Source organism: Nicotiana attenuata, chromosome 6, assembly GCF_001879085.1.
Source record: "Nicotiana attenuata strain UT chromosome 6, NIATTr2, whole genome shotgun sequence".
Taxonomy (NCBI): Eukaryota; Viridiplantae; Streptophyta; class Magnoliopsida; order Solanales; family Solanaceae; genus Nicotiana; species Nicotiana attenuata.
In genome coordinates this window covers 67,041,974-67,064,267 of record NC_031994.1, presented here as the reverse complement: position 1 = coordinate 67,064,267, position 22,294 = coordinate 67,041,974, and the positions used below count along the sequence as shown (strand labels likewise).

General features: G+C 38.8%; 1 protein-coding gene across 1 annotated transcript; it reads right to left on the bottom strand.

Annotated features, from left to right (window-relative positions):
- On the bottom strand, nucleotides 8,936-9,439 carry LOC109227923. Its single transcript, XM_019393113.1, has one exon. The coding sequence runs from the start codon at nucleotides 9,437-9,439 to the stop codon at nucleotides 8,936-8,938; it is 504 nt and encodes a 167-aa protein (XP_019248658.1).

Here is a 22,294-nt window from a genome sequence, read left to right as displayed (position 1 = left end):
GGACACGGATATCAAGTCCCTTTGCTAATCGTGTGCGTTCGTTTGTCATGTTTTCCGAGGTCTCGTTAATCGAATCCGGTTCGGGGTCACGATTTCAATGGCTCCGGGGCCGGGTGTTTAGTTCGAGCTTTGATACGGGTGGCTCCTGGCTTCAATCTCGATTACACGCAGTTATGTCCTCTCTTCCTTCGCCCCACCCGGGAAATCGAGGTGCTCATTACCTACGGTTTTACCCGTATACACTCTTAATAAATCCCTGGTGCCAAAGTGATTAATACATGCACACATATTTGTGTTGTCTACTGTGTTCGTAACAAAAAATTAAATCGGAATAAACAGATATTCCAAGTCCATAAAATTCACTGTGTATTCTTAAGAAATTTAATCTCCTTACACTACCTGAAGTATTGAATCTTTTTCTCCTTAAATAAAACGAAATTTACTTTTTTGAAATAGTGGTACTTCAAATTCCAACAAAAATTAAACCCCAAGGCAAGATTAAATCACACTGTACGGACTTTGTTTTGTATTTGAGAAACACACAGAAGAGTTAAAAAAAATACTGATATGAAATCTGAGGCCAGAGCTCTATGTTTACGGCCAACGATAAGGTGAGATGAAAAGTTGCAATTCAAAGCGGTGCTTATCCGGTTCCTTTTCGAGAGAAAAAACACTTTATAAAAAAATCAAAAAATAAAAATAAAATAATTTTTTTTATTGGTCTAAAAATTAATTAATCAATCATTTGATGGAATCCGAATTTGAGCCGAGATAACAACATCGTCAAAACTTGCCTTCTTCTCAAGCCTTTTAAGTTAGCGTAGAAATGCCTTTCAATATGGATCCAACAACTTTCTTCTCTTTCTTCCATATAGAATAACATTCCTTTATTCTCTATTTATCTGAAATGTAATTTACTAATCAAGAACTCTCAGTTGAAAAATAACGTAGTCTTAAGCAAATAGATAAGGGTTGACATTAGTGCATAAATATCAAAATGTATGTATGTCTAATACTGTATTAGGTCAAATAATTAATGGGGTTCAATGAATGATCATAAAATCAATCAATCGTAGGTTGTTAGGCATTTAATAGTCAAGTTCTGCTGAAAATGGCCACTTTGATAGAAATGTAAAGAAAACCATAGAGTAAGATTAGGAAAAGAAAAATGTCGGAAAGGAAAATGCCACTTTAAGTGATTCAAGTTCGTTGGACATAAAGATGTAGGTTTGATTACCTTTTAAGTGGAATCCCTCTAGCTTTAATTTCCCACCCCTGGTTTATGCTCGTAATTAGTATATTATTACAAATTTCTAACAAAATAATCATGTTATAACATGTCATTTCATTTTCTGTCAAATATAATGCATAGTGTAAAGATAATTAAACACGCTACAATGATTTGTCACTAAGTAAGAATCCGCGGTTTCGTATGGGGATAAATATATTCTTTGTGGAATGTTCTCCTTTAAATTTTTTTTTTATTTCATACTTGTTCACCTTAAATTGCTGAAAACATTGTTTTCAAAGAAAATATTTCTAATCAAAAGGAGAAAAGTAATTTTCATTACTTGAGGTCGGAATTTATTTTCCTTTATAGTTATTTCAATATAATATTTAGATATTATTATCAATCTTTAATAATAAAAAGCACCGACCTCCATCTTGTAATTAGGAACATATACTTTCACCTATCTTGTAATAATTTTCTCCAAATATTTTATCGAGTGTGTCTACACCAAACTTTTCACCGAATGGATGTGTATATTAGATCGTTTGATGAAAAGTTTGGTATTAAATTTTTTTTTTCGTGAAACTCAGGGGCGTATCTGGGGGGGGGGGGGGGTTTGTTCCATGGGTGCACGTGAACCCATGCTTTAAATCTGTGTGTGCGCACCCATGCTCAAAGCATTATATGATGTGATAGTTACTGGGTCTATCTCTCTAAGTGAGATTGTGAAGTCAAATCTTATATCAATCTTGTTATTTTTTCTTTTTTTTTTTCCCCTAGAACTAGACGCCCACGAGAGATGAGCATGTCTGGTGTCACTTTTTGCGTATTAATTAAGTACTTTTTCTTTTATTTCTTTTTTGTTTGATTTATTCTTTCAAATTTTTCACACATTAAAATTCCTATTTTTCTTTTGTCATCGTAAAATAATACTATGATTAAACAAAATATGTATATTAAAACTAGTAGCAATGTATAATGTAACATATAATTAATGGGTTCAACTGATCCCGACATTTTCGACATGGATAGTAGATATAGATGCAAGAAAATTATTATTTTTTTTTTAAATTTTAATTTTGAACTTATAATTCAAAAGTGTAATGGGTACGCAATAGGAAGAACTAAAGGTTGAACATGTGAAAATTATATCCTGGGTCCACCCCTTCTTAATAGGGCACCCATCCTTTCAAAATCCTGGATCCGCTTCTGATGAAACTGAGGTGGGTAAAAGAGATTTGACTACGAGCTCATGGCTAAACTAGGTATGAAGCCTATAACCAATGAACAACTAAACTTTTTAAGTTCAACAAGGATAGCATATGGGTTGACATTGCAGATGGTGTTAGATTAAAGACAAGTCAACACCACAGACTAGGGCACTAATAAGTATGAATTGTTATGAATATGATTTTCAACATTTAAAATCATTTGTACACAATCATAGAGACCCCTGTTTTTGCCAATTTGATTCATGTTTCAACTTATAAAAACGATGGATGGACAATTTCATAGCAAGTGTTGGACCACCACGTTAGATAGTCAGAAATCATCCTACAGCCAAAGGACATCAATCATCAATATTAAAAATATATAGTAAAATGACAGCACTATTTCATTAATGTCAGTCTCATTCATCTCATGGCCCTAAGTCATAGTCAAAGGCTCCAAAAGGGGTCTCTTCCTTAATTCTTTGAGGAGTTTTAATTTTGATACAATTCTAAATTTATTTCCAAGAACCCATAATAGCATAGAAAAGTATATCCTAGAGTTTTTAAGCTACTTTATTCTCTATGTTTTAATGAGCTAATAATGAGCCACAATTAAACTAAGACCACACTCTCTTCCGTCCACTTTAATTAATTTTTAGCCTTTTCTTTGTGGTCCACAATATTTATTTTTATTTAAAAATCAAGATGGAATTAACTTCTTTTTTTCAAAGATACCCTAATGAATATTTGTAAAGATCAAAAAATCAATTAAAGTGGACCGGAGGGAGTAATTACAAGACTGGCTGTAATTTCAGGAACATATTTGCGTTTGTTTATTCTTGTTAGGAAACTGAAAGTAGTTTTCTTATACAACAACTCCATTCTTGATAAAGTCAAAACAAAAAAAATATTGAGATAATTCTATAATGTTTCTCTTTTTTTTTTTTGGTTTCCCACCCGGTGTCCGGTACCCGCATTGGAGCCCGACTATATCCAGATTCGCGCTGCGTAGGGCCCTTTTCGGGGGGAAGCGCTCTCTACCAAGGATTTTTCCATACCCATGGCTCGAACCCGAGACCTCTGGTTAAAGGAAGAGCAGTCTCATCCACTGTACCACATCCTTTACTTCACTAATCATACTTACCACTGCAGCAATTCTTTGTATATGAATTTCTTTTAAGGAGAACAAATCTTAAAATAGTTATCACGATTCTACTTTCTGTAAATATAATTTTTCTAGAACATAATCAATGACATCGGATCTAACTTCACTCTTCCCTCTTAATCTACGTTTTCAATAAAATCCTCATAACTTTTACATATTTACATGCAATATTCATTCTTTTATCAATTCTTATTATGAGAGGATGGGAATGTTCACGTTGGGACACAAACTATATCACCTAGGATTGAACATGCAACTAGGCTGTACTAAAGGAAAAGTAATGAGTGAAGTGACTTATCAAACTAATTAATGTACTGCAGTTTTCAACCTTTACTTTTTCTTATAGTGGCAATTTTCAACTTTGATATAGATTTGACCTTAAACGTTTCCCGACTTGTGAGATGATGTGAACTAACTTGGAGTTCTCTTACATGGTTATCAATATTCTATCTAAAAAACTTAAAAACTTTTTATTTGATCATATTAGCTCTGTAATATGCCTACTTAATTACAGCTTCTTTGGATGATTGTTCCTATTATATTGTGTTGTATTGTATCGTATTGTCACTTTAAATATAATTTTTGATCTAAATATTACTTAAATTTTATTATATTGAATCGTTAAATTCGTCGTTACGTAACGATAACATGTGCATTATTGTAACGAGTTAAGTGGTGTAGTCGCGTCATTATCTTGCTTTTTTATTTCATCTTGCCCTTTTTCTATTATTAAATAATTATATTTTATCCTTTATTCTACCTTTATTTGTATAATAATTCTATCATGTTCATAGTTTTTCTTTGTAATATTGCGAGTTTATTCTTCATATTGCTGGTGCATGACATCATGAAACGACGACAAATAATACAATCTATATACATATTTTATTCATCAAACAATACAATACAATATAGTATAATATACAATACATTATGACATATAGCAACCATCCAAACAAACATTTACATGTGGCCCGATTATTTTCTTGAACCAATGAGAAATTCTTTTTCATTAGGGGCGGTAAATCTGAGCATTAACCCCAATTCTTGAAGTTATTGATGGTCAAAAAGAGATTTTTGTAGAAAATCACATAAATACACATATCTTATGCAGCGGAATATTGATAGGAATGTACCTTCCGCCAAGCGTTGTAGAAAATCGCCTTAAGAAAACTTTGATGGAAACCTAGGAGCCTTATAGCCTGTGCCTATCGTAGGATGCCAGACTGATGGAGTCACAGGCGTATTTATAGGTAGGCTAGGGACTTTTAGGCAAATACTTTAGCCCTAGGGACTTCTCCATAAATTATAATTACCCTAGGGACTCCTAATATATGGTAATTTCTTTCCATCAAAGAAACTACCATATATGCATAACTACAGAATATTATCTGATATATTATTTCCTTTGGGAGACAAGGTAAATAATTTATTACCTTATATGTGGGCCACACTAAAAGTCTCTAGAAGAGACGGTAATTTCTAACATTCTCCCACTTGGCCCACATATTAAAATCAGATAATCCTTTATTAGAGATAAACATATAATATGGCCATAAACTTTATCACTCAACTAAAAGTTATGCAACAATCACTTTAACTAGAATATATTATTACACGAATAATGGTGGTCATGCTTTTAAATAAACATTTCCTTCCATGTATTATAATGCACATATATTCTAACAAAGTGTCTAACAACTTTAAGAATGAACTTAATATAAGTCATTCAGAGTCCAACTTTATTGATCCAATGATCACAAATAATACATGAAAAATCAAAATTGTGCACTGTCATGTATATCAAAATAAACATAATGTCTAGACAAACTGTTAGAGAGCAAAGCAAGACTAAATTGAGCTACTAAGCCCCATATAGGTTACATGATCCTTGAAAATATTTGCCGGCAGACCTTTAGCCATAGGATCAGCAATCATCAAAGTAGTACTAACATGCTCAAAATTCACATCTTGCTTCTTCACATAGTCTCTAACCATCAAGTACTTTATGTCGATGTGCTTGCTTCGGCTGCCACTTTTATTGTTCTTAGAGAAAAATACTGCAGCTGAATTGTCACATAAGATTCTCAATGGTCTTGAAATGGAATCGACAATCTTAAGGCCGGAAATAAAGTTTTTCAACCATAACGCATGTGATGTAGCTTCATAGTATGCTATAAATTTAGCTTCCATTGTGGATGTTGCAACAATGGTCTGTTTGACACTTCTCCGCGACACAGCACCTCCAGCAAGAAGGAAAATGTATCCTGAAGTGGATTTACCAGTGTCTTTTTATCCACCCAAATCAGAGTTAGAATATCCAATCACCTCCAATGAGTCAGAGTATTTGTATGTGAGCTTAAAATCCTTGGTTCCTTGCAAATAGCTCAAGACCCTTTTACCATCTTTCCAATGGTCGAGACCAGGATTACTTTGATATATGCCAAGCATTCCTACCGCAAAAGCAATATCAGGTCTAGTACAGATCTGTTCATACATAAGGCTCCCAACAAGCGAAGCATATGGAATATCTTTCATTTGCTCCTTTTCCAATGCATTTTGTGGACACTGATTCAATGAGAATTTGTCACCTTTAATCATGGGAGATGCTATAGGTGAACAGTTCTTCATCCCGAATCTTTCCAGAATTCTTTCAATGTAGGCCTTTCGAGACAGTCCAAGTAATCTTTGGGATCTGTCTCTGTGAATCTCTATGCCAATGACATAAGAGGCTTCACCCATATGCTTCATCTCAAAATTCTGGATAAGAAACTGTTTAGTCTCGTGCAACAATCCCAACTCACTACTTGCAAGCAAAATATCATCCACATATAGGACTAGAAAATTATATTTGCTCCTACTTATCTTAAGGTATATACACTGATCAATGATGTTCTCCGTAAATCCAAATGAAGAAACAATATTATGAAATTTAATATACCATTGGCGGAAAGCCTGCTTTAGCCCATAAATGGATTTATTCAACTTGCAAACAAGGTGACTTTTGTCCTTATCACAGAATCCTTCAAGCTGACGCATGTATACCTCCTCTTCAAGATCTCCATTCAGGAAAGTGATTTTCACATCCATTTGATGTAACTCTAAATCAAAATGAGATACTAATGCCATGATTATTCTCGATGAATCCTTCTTTTATAATGGAGAGAAGGTTTTATGGTAATCAATGCCTTACCTTTGAGTAAAACCCTTGGCTACAAGTCTGGCTTTATATCGTTTGATATTACCAGACGAGTCTCTTTTAGTTTTAAAGACCCACTTGGAACTATGGTAGAGGATCCCTTTGGTAATTTGATGAGATCCCAAACTTTGTTTTTACCCATAGATTCTAACTCTTCTTTCATGGCATCATACCAAAGTGTGGAATTTTCTCTACTCATGACTTGTGAAAACGAGCATGGATCATTTTTTAGTCCAATATCATAATCAGACTCTTGGAGATATACAACATAGTCACTAGAAATTGCTGGTTTTCGAACTCTTGAGGATTTTCTCACTCCCACTGGTTCAGGCACTTCTTTAGTGGGTTCAGATAAAGTGGGTTGATCTTCATGTGGCTCCTCAAGTGGTGGTGGATCTTGAACTTGTTGTTGTTCAAATAATTCTTGAGAATTTTTCTGAGCAACATTCAAGTTCCCAATAAATAAAGGTACCACAGGTGGTTCCCTTATTTCTTCCAATTCCACCCTCTGAGTCAAACCACTCCCACTCTCTTCATGCTCCTCAAGAAATTTGGCGTTTCTAGCCTTAACAATTTTAGGAGAATGAGAAGACAATAAAACCTAAACCCCTTAGAGTTAACCGCATAGCCTATAAAATAACCGCTTGTTGTTCTTTCATCCAACTTCTTTAGTTGTGGGTTATAAACCCTCACTCAGTTGGACATCTCCAAACGTGTAAATGGTTTAAACTAGGTTTCCATCCTTTCTATAATTCAAAAGGTTTCTTGGGGATAGCCTTGGATGGAACCCTATTTAAAATACACACAGCGGGTTTTAAGGCTTCACTCCATAAGAATAAAGGTAAACTTGATCTGCTAATCATGTTTCTTACCATGTCCATTAATGTTCGATTCCTTCTTTCTGCCACACCATTTTGTTGTGGTGTTCCTGGCATGGTATATTGAGCAATTATACCTTCACTTTTAAGGAACTCAGCAAATGGACCCTTAACTTGTCCCTTATCTGTGTACCTACCATAATATTCTCCACCCCATTCATATCTTACAATTTTGATCTGAGTACCAGATTGTTTCTATACTTCTATTTTGTAAACTTTAAAAGCATCAAGTGCTTCTGATTTGTTAAACAGAAAATAGAGATACATATATCTTGAATAGTCATCAGTAAATGAGATAAAATATCTCTCACCATTCAAGCAAGGGGTAGGAAAAGGTCCGCATATGTCTGTATGTATGATCTCAAGTAATTGAGAACTCTTTTTGGCACCTTTAGTTGATTTGTTGGTCTGCTTACCCTTTATGCAGTCCACACAAGTCCCAAAGTGAGAAAAATCAAGAGCTTTTAGAACTCCATCATTAACCAACCTTTTGACTCTATCAATAGAGATGTGTCCCAATCTCTTGTGCCAAAGACTTGATGAGTTCTCATTGATAATACATCTCTTAGTGCCAATTTCTTTGTCATGCAAAGTTAAAACATTGCATTTAAATGTTGGGTCTAGCTCAAGTTTATATAAATTTCTATTCAAATTTCCAAAATCAATAACTTTATTATCTTTCAAAAGTTCCACAGAAGGATAATGAAAATTCAAATCATATCCACTAATCGATAGTCTTGAAAGAGAAATTAAATTTCTAGAATATTCTGGAACATAAAAAGTATTTTCTAAATCTAAGTGAAAACCATCCTTCAAAATGAGCCTATAAGTCCCCACACCTTCCACACGTGAATGCGTCCTATTGCCAGAATAGACGTATTGTTCACTTCCTATCGGCTTCCTCTGAGTTAGAAAGCCCTGCATGATTTTGGCAATGTGAATTGTAGCACCAGAATCAATCCACCATGTATCATAAAAAACTTCAGTAAAATTAGATTCATAACATACAAAGGTAAAATTACCTTTCGTCTCAAGCCATTTCTTGTATTTCAGGAAATCCTTCTTCCAGTGCCCCTTCTTCTTACAGAAACGACAAGCATCTTTGTCAAAGGTGCTTTTCTTCTTCATGGGAACACTTTTGCCCTTATTTGCATTTCTCTTACCATGAGTCACCATATTAACACTTTCAGGTGCCTCATGATTCAACCTCTCTTCTTCTTGAACACACATGGTCAAAAGTTTATTGATTGATCATTTATCCTTATGTGTGTTGTAAGAAATCTTGAACGGACCATATTCCGCAGAAAGTGAGTTGAGAATGAAATGCACAAGAAATGGTTCAGACATATCAACCTCAAGGGACTTGAGTTTAGCATCAATGTCTCTCATCTCCATAATGTGCTCACGCACTGTACGACTTCTGTCGAAAGTCATACTCGAAAGCCTCTTCATAAGGGTGCTGGCCAATGCCTTGTCAGAGCTTACAAATTGTTCATCAATTGCCTTCATGTAAGCTTTGACATTATTTCTATTAGGGATAGAACCCCTAATGCTTTGTCTTATGTGGGCTTTGATGAGTATTAAACTTAAGCGATTAGATCGCTCCCACCGCTCATAATCAGCCTTAGCCGCTGGCGTACTTGATTCCGTGGGAATAGGTGGTTCATCCACATGGAGTGCCAGGTCCAGATCCGAGCACCCTAAAGTGAGAAGGACTTTCTCCTTCCATTCAGTATAATTGTCACTAGAAAGCATTGGAATTCAAGTAAAATACTGATTCTAAGTAAATTCTAAACCCTCATGTGGGCAGAGGTTGCAACCCATGCATAGAATTTACTTTATTTTATTAGACTAGTAAGCCAAAACACATAGAAATTAATCTGTACATGTGGGCATAAGATAATTTTCAACTTAAAGGTTTATTATCTCATTCCGATTAATCTCACCAAAATGGTTACCTCCCTGTAGGGCCGGGTTATATTTTAATGAGATAACTGGACTAAACAGATGTCATTATAATTTAAGTTTAATCACTAAACTTTATGTGATTAAACAACTTAATTTCTTTTATATCAAGTACTCAAGATGTCGTGGCTACTCCTAAATACATCATATTAAAAAAACTCAAAATGACATCTTAGAATAATTAACTTTAGCAATCAACTTAAACAACTATTGACTGACTTGATATAAGCATAACGCTATACAAAAGGTTATTTCTTATAATTAATTCACACATCACGAACTTAAATAACTATAACAGTTAATCAAATTCCTTTATTCCAAAACACTTGAATTTCTTATGAATAGTGCCTAGATTGTTAGTCCAAAATAACGAACAAAGATTCCAAATTTAAAACAGTCTCCAAAATTTTGATGAGGAAGTAACGACAAAGGTCACGAAACTTCAGAACCATGTGACCTTTTTAAACATATATATAGAAAAACTAAGCATGGTCATGGAGCAACCTTGTAAGAATAAACTTTGACTAGGATATTTTCACTACTAAGAAGTAAAGTAGATCCAAGTCTTAATTTGAAACTTCAAACCTCATGCGAGTAGCTATACGTTTCAGAGATAAATAAAGGTTAGTGTCACGACCCAAAATTCACTAAGGGTCGTGATGGCGCCGGACACCACCGTCAGGCAAGCCAACCAAATTGCTTAATTAAATTCTCGTTTTAATAATCTTAAAATCTATGATTTTCCTCCAAATTTACAAATAAAAAGATAATCGCTTCAATTCAAATTAAATGTAAGCAATTAATACAAAATACTTCATAACCATCCCAGAACCCGGTGTCACAATTACATAAGCATTTTCTAAGAATTTGAATAAAGTACAACAACTGTCCGGAACACAAATGGACAGAAAGTAAATATAATTCTGAGAGAGACTATACTAGCTGCGGGTCGCCTCGAGGAAATACAGCTCACCTAGTCTCCGGGTCGCCCGTGCTGCTACGCCCAATGGGCCAATAGAAATACCTGTACCTGTGCAACAAAATGCATAGAAAGTGTAGCATGAGTACGAAAACAACGTGTACTCAGCAAGTATCCCGCCTAATCTCGAAGAAGTAGAGACGAGATGGCAACTTCGACACTTACTAATGGTCAAAGCAATGACTCACGAATTTATTAAGGACAACAGTAGATTCAAATGAATTACTAAACAGGTAAAAGTTCATTTTTATTAAAAGTCTCCGGATTCATAATCCATTAATTAACAATTATCTCAAGTCGGGGAGAGCAGATGGAAATATCAATAAATCTCAAGACAAGCAATTCAAACATGCGCAACTCATGCCGAGGTCATACGGCCCGATCCAACATAAATATAAAATGTGCACTGCCGAGGGTCGAGCGGCCCGAACCATAGATGCATCTATTACCCCGCTCGCGAATCATACATGCGACGCGGTCAAATTTTAAATAAACAATTACCCTGCTCGCGTACCATACATGCGACGCAGGTACACATAGAAATACATGCTCAAACAACAAATTAAGAATTTTACGGGGAACATTTATCCCATTAGAAGCCAAATTCTCTTTTAATGATTTAAGAAAATAAAGTTTAATCCTCTTAGAAATTTATTTACCAATTCAATAGGATTTAAGAAATTCAACTGTCAATAAGATTACAATTATTCTAAGTATAGCATGCTTTTGGGTCCTAGACTACCCGGACTTACACGTATTAGTAGCTACGCACGGACTCTCGTCACCTCCTGCGTACGTAGCCCCCACAAATATGAGCACATAACCAATTATTTCACCTATGTGGACAATTCCCTCTTACAAGGTTAGAAAGGAGACTCACCTCGCTTCGAAGATCCATAACCGGCATTTCACGGCCTTCTAAAGACTTGAATCGATGCTAAATGCTCCAAAACTAGACAATGATGATGCAAATCCATTAATATCAATAAACTACTCATATTAATCAATTTATAACAATTCCTAACCCCGATCGAAAAGTTGACAAAATTGCCCTCGGGTCCACTTGCCCGGATTTCGAAAATTTTCGAAGATTAAGCTTACCCATAACCCCTCGAACTCAAATATATAATTTACTCTCAATTTCATACCCAAAATCGTGGTCAAATTCCAAGAATATCAATTTTCTAGGTTTTCCTCAAACCCCCAAAATTCTACCAATTTACATGCTAAAATCCATACATAATCGATATATTTAACTCAAGATAGGTGGGATTAGCGTATCTTATCGTTGATGATGAAAATCCCCTCTTGAAACTCTCCAAGAATCGCCCAATCCAAGAAAATATGAGAGGAAATGGCCAAATCCCGATTTTAAAAGAACTATTCTGTCTCCAGCACTTCCACACATGCGGTCCCTTGACCGCTTCTGTGGTTCCGCAGGTGCGGCACTTCTACCGCTCCTGCGGTTCTCTCACCAGGCCCTCTTTTCCGCTTCTACGACTCGACCGCCGCAGTTGCGGTCCCGCTTCTGTGGCTGCGTGACCGCATCTGCGGTCCCTTCACTTCTGGTCCAAAATCGCATCTGCGGCTCCTCTAGCCGCTTCTGCGGCTCCGCACCTGCGGCCCAGTCTCGCAGGAGCGGTTATACCAGCAACCGACAGCTTCAGCCTTTCAAAAATTCCATTTGCGATCCGTTCACCTCCCGGAATCCACCCGAGGCCCCCGGGACCCCAACCAATCATACCAACCAGTCCAAAAACACATTACGAACTTGCTCGAGGCCTCAAATCATATCAAACAACGGTTAAACCACGAATCGACCTCCAATCCAAACTTTATGAACTTTAGAATTTCAAACTTCTGCTTTCGATGTTTAAGCCTATCAAATCACATCCGATTGACTTCAAATTTTGCGCACAAGTCATATTCGACATTACGGACCTACTTCAACTTTCGGAATCGGATTTCGACCCCGATATCAAGAAGTCCACCTCCGGTCAAACCTCTCAAAAACTTTCAAATTTCTATCCTTAGCCAAATGGCTCCAAAATGCTCCACAGACATCCGAATTCACTTCCGATCGCACTCCCAACTCCGGAATCACCATACGGAGCTACTCCCAGACTCGAATCCCAAACAGATATCGATAACACTGAAATGCACTTCAACCCAAACTTATGAAATTTCTTCCAAAATGCTAACTTCCACAATAGGCGCCAAAACGCTCTCGGGTCACCCAAAACCCGATCCGGGCATACGCCCAAGTCCGAAATCATCATACGAACCTGCTGGAACCTTCAGATCCCGATTCCGAGGTCGATTACTCTGAAATCCAATCCTAGTCAATTATCTCAACTTAAAGCTTTCGAAATGAGAATTTCCTCTCCAAGTCAACTCCGAACTTCCCGAAATTTAATTCCGACCACGCGTACAAGTCATAATGCCTGAATTGAAGCTGCTCATGGCCTCGAACTGCTGAACGGCGCGCTAGGGCTCAAAACGACCGGTCAGGTCGTTACAGTTAGAGACGACACACTGCAAAGGCAAAACCGTAAAATTTCTCCATGGAATTGAGAAATTTCATGTTACAGGAACATGGTAAATTACAATCATCACCAATAGACACTGAACAACACGGCTAAAGGCAGGCTCTGATACCATGATGTAGAAAATTACATAAATACACAGAACCTATGCAGCGGAATATTGATAGGAACGTACCTTCAGCCATTGTTATTCAAGCGTTGTAGAAAATCGCCTTAAGAAAACTTCGACGGAAACCTAGGAGCCTTCTAGCCTGTGCCTATCGTAGGATGCCACTGATGGAGTCACAAGCGCATTTATAGGTAGGCTAGGGACTATTAGGCAAATACTTTAGCCTAGGGACTTCTCCATAAATTATAATTACTCTAGGAACTCCTAATATATAGTAATTTCTTTCCATCAAAGAAACTACCATATATGCATAACTACAGAATATTATCTGATATATTATTTCCTTTGGGAGACAAGGTAAATAATTTATTACCTTATATGTGGGCCACACTAAAAGTCTCTAGAAGAGACGGTAATTTCTAACAATTTTTACTAACGTTTTGGGTACCATGTTATATCTGATGTGAAATTTATATCTCACCAACTATTTGATAACGTTATCTTTAATTTGTCTTCCATAAATCTAGTTCTCACCTAACTTTAGTAGGCTCATCTTGTGGAGGTGAAAGATTGTAACCCTCTAGTGAAGAATTAATTGATGGACAAATGGTATGTGTGACACACTCATCCAATTAAACTCACTTCGTACACCTAAGGAATTTCACTATAGTCTTATCCACTCTGGTCCCTCTTGTCATAGTGTAGGAGAACCATATAGCTGAGATGTGTTTAATTTATATTTGAATTTGTCTATTCTATATACGTGTATCATGTGAATTGATGCAGAGTCTTAGTCCTATATGTTGGAGCAATAAATAAAATAAAATTGCATATATATATGGAATTGGGGAAATAAGGATTTCTAGAAAAGCCAATAATCCCTTAGCGTCTCCTTATTTGACATAATAACCTATCCTAAAGAAAGTTTCATGAATCGCCTTATAATTTAGACTTTTCATTGACATTAAGATTCCCTTAAGGACAAAGAAAATCCAGTTTACTGCATCATTCAATCTTTTTATTTTGTTACATAATAATGGTGTTCAGACCAATCTCAGCTATTTCACCGGTACATGTTATGTCGTACGGGCAGCGATCCAAGTAGCTCTGCCCACGAGACTTAGATTGATGATAAGAAATCATCTAATATATTTCTCGTGATTTGAACTCTACCATAGTTTTCACTCCCTTCATTGACCGTTAAGTCACACCCTTATGCTACGTCGATTATTCAGCATCGTCTGTTGTTTGGCAGTTATAAGGTGAAAATGAAATGTCTCAACATCATAAAACCTAGCATGTGACCCTGTTGAGGCTCATTATCAACATCATAAGCAAATAAATACAGAAGCTGACGTACTGTTAATGTCTACCCAATTGATTTAAAGGAGAAACATGCCAAAGCAGACATGCATTCTGAAATAAAAAAGAGCAAAACTATTATTCAGTCTTCCGTTCTGGTGACAAGATTATATTCATGATTTCAGCCTTTCACATGTACTGAGCCCCAGCAGCTGCCTTTGTCTCTGTTAATTTTCCAATATCCTTTGTTAACAAATTAGTTCGAGACAGAAGTAACAGAAGATTTGAGTTGCAGTTTGATAATACCTAAAAATAAATAGGCATTGATGCATAAACATCTTTCATACCATAAGTAGAAAACAAATGAAGATTCAGGTCAAGAGTATGTAAAAACCCAATCACTAATGATACTCTGTGATTTTAAAATGTATCACTAGAGTCTAATAGCCCGTTTGGCCAAACTTCTAAAATCAGTTTATTTTGAGAAGTGCTTTTCTCAAAAGTACTTTTTAAAATAGTGCTTTTGGTGAGAAGCAGTTTGTGTTTGGCTAATTAATTTGAAAAACACTTTTGAGCCGTAATTAGTGTTTGACCAAGCTTTTGAAAACTCTTCTAAGTGTATTTTTCTCAAAAGTGCTTCTCAGAAATGTGCTTTTGGAGAGAAGCTACTTTTTTCTGCTTCTCCAAAACTGCTTCTGCTTCTCCTCAAAAGCATTTTTTTTCCTTCCAAAAGCTTGGCCAAACACCTCAATTTTTGGCAAAAGTGTTTTTGGCCAAAAAAAGCACTTTTGGCTAAAAAAAAAGCTTGGCCAAACAGGTTATAAAACTTACTATATTTATTTATACACCCGATTATCTTTTTCGTGTTTTGTCGATGTAAAATTTATTTATGGAGCGGGTTGTGCCACGAATGAAGAAGGATGGATAACATAACACGGGCGGGGAGAATAATATGCTAAGTGAAGGCAAGGACCATCAAACTTATTAACACAGCAAATAGCATTTTCAATGTGCAGATAGAGACAAGGCAAGAGTTGAATAAGCATGTGAAGCCATGTTACTCTTGCTTTCAAGACCTCTGAAACAAGACGGAGGCTGCTAATACATCTGAATTCAACTCCTATGGCAATAACCCTGATTTCCTTGTACGGATTCGGAAAATGTGAACTTTTTTCTAGTGATTACAGTATAAAGAATCCACACGAAATATTCATTTTTGTTCGGAAATGAAATATATATGTATCCAACTAAGTGTAATCAGTTAATTTCGTAATCCGGAAAGCCGTTAATAGAGGAATACATAGAGTTGAACGTAGTAAAATTTGAAAATTTCCCATTTTAAACTCCGGGAAATCTCAATTCATTTGAGAAAAATGCACTCTAGCACTTAAACTATTGTATACGGTCAAGATCGCGTGCCTTCGATCTATAGGCTCGAGGGGTCGCCTTAAGCTCGAGTTCAGGCAAGGTCGAAGTCGAGCCTGATGGATCGGACTCGAGCTTGAAGATAGGATGCGAGGCCCGGGGATCAGAGTGCGATGAATACCGAAGCTGAGTACGCCCAACCTCGAAATAATGCCGTTATGGATGTCTTACAGAATGAGCGAGATTCTTGCCACGTCCGCAAGATCATGGCGCAAATCCCGGAATAGAATTGTACGATTCCGTACCGGGCGGTTGGACAACTGTACCAATAATATTCCTTACTGTATATAGAAATGTACCTTATTTGCTCAAACGGGCGCGGATTCGGCCCATGATTCCCCAGAAGATGAGGAAAATGATGGCGAAGAATCGACGTTGGTGCTTCGAACCAGGAAACCAATCGAGGCCGCCATACCTTCCGAACCGGGGACTTCTTCCCGTGGTGAGGGAACCCCGGAGGAAGATGCGGGCGGGGCCCCCGTGTCCCCGTAGGTTGACATTGTCCCTCCGTCTTCAACAACTATACCGGAGGGGGTAAATGATGGTACCCCCGAAGCTAATGAGAACGCCCCGGGTGAAGAGCTTGGGGTCGCGACAACCAGTCACTCCCTTTCTCTGCCAACTTATTCCAAGGGGGCAATCGAGGAAGCCAATGCTCTGCGAATGCCCGATCTGAGAAATGTCTTCGAGGAAGATCCCTTTCAAGGTTGCTACGCTAGGGTTGAGGATGCCAACGACCTCAACGATGCATCTTCCATCTTTGACGAGGCTCAACATCTCCTCTCCCGGGTATGTACTTACTCTCATTATTATAACTTTCTTTTCTTTCTTTTCTATTGACTGACATATCTCCATTTCACGTATAGGCCATCGCAAAGATTAGAGCTGAGCTAAGCCAGTGTGAGGCCGAGCTCAAGAAAGTTTCGGGTGAAGAGAAGGCCCTAAGGCTCCTCTATATCCAAAAGGAAGAGGAGCTTAAGGATCTCCGGACCGCATTGGCCAAAGCTCAAAAAAGCGATCCGAACTTGATGAGCAAGTAACTGTGATTTTAACAGAATATGGCCTTCTTGGACCTACTTCGGAGGCTAACACTTCAATATCCCAGCTGCAACTAAAGATAGATATGATTGGGCAGCTCCGGAGCGAGGTTGATCAAGTTAAAGCTGATTGTCATCAGTGGAAGAAGAACATGGATCAACTTGCTGCCGATAAAGAGGCTGTTACGGCCCAACTGGCCTCGGTTGAAGCCCAACTCCGGGGTATTCAAGCAAAAGGTCTGGCTCAGGACAAGAAGATCGAGGAGTTGGAGGCCGAGCTCGCCAGAACCCGGGCCGAAACCGTACAAGCCAAGGCTGAAGCTGTACAAGCTAAGGCCGAAGCTAAGAAGACGAGGGTTGCGACTGATAAATCCATTGCCATGTACTTAAGGGATGCCGCAGCAGTTCAAGCTGAGTTGAAGGAGGCCTCCGATCGGGAAAAGTTGAGCAAAGACTTGGCTAAGTGCCTAGCCCAGAGGGAGACTCTCGAAGAGATTCACGCCCGGGGGTTCGATCTTGCCGCGGAGATAGACGAGGCAAAGGCGTGGGAAAACGATGCTAGGTTTCTTGTCTCTTCCGATGATGAGGATGTAGTGAGTGGCTCCGGGGACGGGGAAAGTGAAGAAGATGTTCCCGAGGGAGAGGAGGCTCCCGAAGATAGAGCTGCTGAAGGTGCAGTTTCTGAAGATGACACTTCCGGGGATGTAGCCCCGAAAATAGATTAGGTTTTTTATTTTCTTTTTTGTGTAAGGGCCCTTCGAGGGCGTTGTAAACATATTTTGTAAAATACCCCTCATGAATATAAAGCATCTTTTAGCCCTATCCTTAACTTGTGTTGAACTTTATTTTGTTCTCTTTTGTGGAAAACTTCGATAATTCAATCAATCAATCCGAGTCTTGATTCGGATTCAGAACATAATAAACCCTTAGGTTTTTACTGATCAATATATAATCAATTTGATAAAAGCTCGAAATAGTGGGACTCTTGAGTCCGAGTTGAGTGAGAGTGAGGTCTTGAACTCCAAATGGTTTGGCCCTTGAGCTCTTTTAAGTTGGCCCTTAGGCTCTTTAAGATGGGCCAATTCGGCCTTTAAAGTGGCTATTCTTTTCCCTGTTTTTGGCTAAAAGACTTAGTAAAAATTTTGTATGCCTTAGCATGTGTTTTTTTTATACCCGTTTGGGTTCTTCGGAGGTTCGACGTATCAGAACCTTATTAGTAATTTGTTTCAGCAAACATAATTCAATATTTCTTGAGGTATTTCCGAAGGCCAATGCTATTGAAGCCCTTGGATTATTCGAGGGCCGAATTTATCGAGGCCTTTAGATTTTTCGGGGGCTGAATTTATCGAAGCCCTTTATATTTTTCTTTTGCCGAGGGTAGCCTGATTCAACCGGTTTTACAAAGTGTTTGAAGGCCTTAAATTTATAGCGGAAGTCGGACGTCTCCGAGCCGCGTTATTTCGGCCGTAACCTTTTATATGACCGTAGTTTTTAATATGGCCGTAGCCTTTGGGTATGTCTCTTGGACTTGTTCCCTTAGTCCCAGAGTATATTAGCCTTGGCCTTTGTTTCAGGGGGATGCCTCTTTGAGGTCTTATGAGTCCGGTTTTTGGTGACTCGGATGCATTGACTGTCGAAGACAGTCCCCGAGTATTCGGGGGTGTTCTTATGCTTTGGATCTTGAGCCGTTTCCCGTGGGATTATAAGTGCAGAGTTCGGGTAATAGTAAACAAAGTGTTTTCGATATCGACAAAATGCTTCTTCAAATAATTGATACATACGTACATGCTTTGCCGTCGGGGCTTGACTATTCTATATGGACACGGTTCATATGACCGTTTGGCCCATTACAAAGTTTTCCTATCGAGGCCCTCTTAGGCGTGAAGTGTTTTCCTTGAAAATATAATCTCCGAGGGTGATGCCCCACAGTATTCGAGGTTGATTGAAGAGAAACCTTGAATACTGTTAAGTTCTCCTTAGGTAGCACATAGTTGTTACCTCGTTAAAAACCTTGCCGGTAAAACGTGCAACGCATGCTTTAAAACCTAAGGCCTTCGTGTAGAAATAAGATGCCTTCGAGATCGTATGCCCTCAATCGACAGCCTGTAATGAGTTAGTTCTAAACTCAAATGGACAAAAGGATAAAGTCGTACCTTAGCAGTACTACCATTTGAGCAATGATATGTTCCAATTGTTTGGCAGTTGTTGACCTTCCATTGTGCTGAGTTTGTAAGATCCTCTACCGACAACTCCGAGGACTCGGTACGGTCCTTCCCAATTCGGGCCAAGTTTCCCTTCATTTAGGTCTCGAGTATTGAGGGTGACCTTTTGTAGGACCAGGTCTCCGAAAATGTCGAAGGTTAGTTCTTCTATTGTAGTATCTTTCGATCCTTTGCTTCTGTGCGGCCATCCGAACGAGCGCTGCTTCTCGTTTTGCATCTAATAACTCGAGGTTGGCATTCATAGCCTCGTGGTTTGACTCCTCCGATGCATACCGAAACCTGGCGCTGGGCTCTCCAACTTTGACGGGGATGAGGGCCTCGGAGCCATATACTAGAGAGAACAGGGTGGCCCTCGTACTGGACTTTGATGTGGTTCGATACACCCAAAGGACCTCGGGTAAAACTTCTCTCCATTTCCCCTTTGCATCGTCCAGTCTTTTCTTCAAGTTCTGAATAACAGTTTTATTTGTTGACTCGGCCTGTCTGTTTCCGGTTGGCTGGTACGGTGTCGATAAAATCCTCTTTATTTTATGCGCTTCGAGGAACTCTGTTACCTTGCTGCCGATGAATTGCTTTCCGTTGTCACACGCGATCTCGGCGGGTATCCCGAGCCGACATATAATGTGGTCCTAGACAAAGTCAATAACTTCTTTTTCTCAGACCTTCTCGAAGGCCTGCGCTTCTACCCACTTAGAGAAACAGTCAGTCATAAACATGATAAATTTAGCTTTACATGGGGCCGTTGGTCGGGGGCCGACTATATCCATTCCCTATTTCATGAAAGGCCACGGAGATAGGACCGAATGAAGTTGTTCTCCAGGATGATGGATCATTGGTGCGAATCGTTGACACTTATCACATTTTTTGACAAATTCCTTGGTATCCTTTTCCATGCTATCCCAGTAGTAACCTGCTCTGATAATTTTCCGAATCAAAGACTCGGCGCCGGAGTGATTCCCACAATTGCTTTCGTGGATTTCTCGAAGGACATAATCGGTGTCTCCTAGCTCCAAACACACTGCCAACGGCCCATCGAACGTTCTCCTATACAGTGTTCCATCTTTATCTAATGCAAACCTAGCAGCCTTGCTCGTATGGTCTTCGATTCTTTGTGGTCCGGGGGAAGTTTTTCGTTCTTCGAATAGTCAATATATTTACTCCTCCAATCCCATGTTAGGCTTGTTGAATTTATCTCGGCATGACCCTCTTCAACCACAGACCTTGATAATTGGACAACAGCTCCCGGAACGATGTCATCTTCTTTAACCGAGGATCCCAGATTAGCAAGTGCGTCGGCTTCACTATTTTGCTCTCGAGGAACGTGGTCCAGAGTACATTCCTTGAAACGGTGTAGAGTTACCTGTAGCTTATCCAAGTACCGTTGCATTCTATCTTCTCGAACCTCGAAGCTTTTGTTTACTTGGTTTACGACCAATAGAGAGTCGCACTTGGCCGGACTTTTGCTCCCAAGCTTTTAGCTAGCTCGAGACCTGTAATCATGGCCTCATACTCGGCCTCATTGTTAGTTAATCTTGGAGTTCTGGTAGGTTGCCTAATAGTATCACCTGTGGGTGGTTTCAAGACAATGCCGAGTCCGGACCCCTTCACATTCGAGGCATCATCCGTAAAGGGTCCACACCCCTGAAGCTGTACCCGAGTTTAGCAGGAGTTCTTTCTCCACTTCGGGTACGAGGGTCGGCGTAAAATCGGCCACGAAGTCAGCTAGGATTTGAGACTTGATGGTCGTTCGGGGTTGATATTCGATATCATACCCTTTAAGTTCGACGGCCCATTTGGCCAATCGGCCTGATAACTCGGACTTATGCAAAACATTTCGAAGAGGGTAAGTGGTTAATAAACATATAGGATGACATTGAAAATAGGGTTTTAGCTTTCGATATGCGCTTATCAATGCAAGTGCTAATTTCTCTAAATGAGGGTACCTGGTTTCAGCATCTCCTAGAGTTCGGCTTACATAATAAATAGGAAATTGCGTACCTTGCTCTTCTCGAACTAGTATCCCACTTACTGCTATCTCGGATACTGCCAGGTATAGATAAAGCCTTTCATCTTCCTTCGGGGTGTGAAGCAAAGGCGAGCTTGACAGATATCGCTTTAATTCTTCCAAGGCTTGTTGACATTTCGGGGTCCACGCGAAATCCTTTTTCTTTTTTAGCAAGGAAAATAACCGGTGACTCCGATCTGATGATCTCGAAATGAATCTACCCAAGGTAGTTATTCGCCCTGTTAGCCTTTGCACGGCCTTCACACTATCCACGATCGTGATGTCCTCGATAGCCTTGATCTTATCGAGATTGGTTTCGATACCCCGATTCGACTCCATGAAACCGAGGAACTTCCCCGAGCCAACTGCGAAGGCACATTTCTCCGGGTTAAGCTTCATGTTGTGTTTCCTCAAAATTGCAAACGTTTCCTGCAAATGTACTAAATAGTCCTCTGCGTGCAGGGACTTAACCAACATGTCATCAATATAGACTTCTATTGTTTTACCTATTTGTTCTTCAAACATTTTGTTAGCTAGGCGTTGGTATGTAGCTCCTGCATTTTTAGTCCGAAGGGCATTACGTTGTAACAATAAGTTCCAAACTTAGTTATAAATGAAGTCTTTTCCTGGTCCTCCGGGTTCATCTGAATTTGATTGTACCCGGAGTAAGCATCGAGAAAAGTTAGGATCTCGTGGCCAGCCGTGGCATCGATCATTCGGCCGATGTTTGGCAATGGGAAAGAATCTTTCGGACATGCTTTGTTCAAGTCCTTACAATCCACACACATTCTAAGCTTATTCCCCTTTTTAGGAACTACAAATACGTTTGCTAACCATTCGGGATACTTTATCTCCCGAATGGATCCTATTTTAAGGAGTTTGGTTACCTCGTCTTTTATGAAGGCATGCTTTACCTCGGACTGAGGCCTCCTCTTTTGCTTTACCGATATGAACCTGGGATCGGTGCTCAACCGATGTGTAGTGATTTCCGGCGGGATCCCTGTCATATCTAAATGGGAC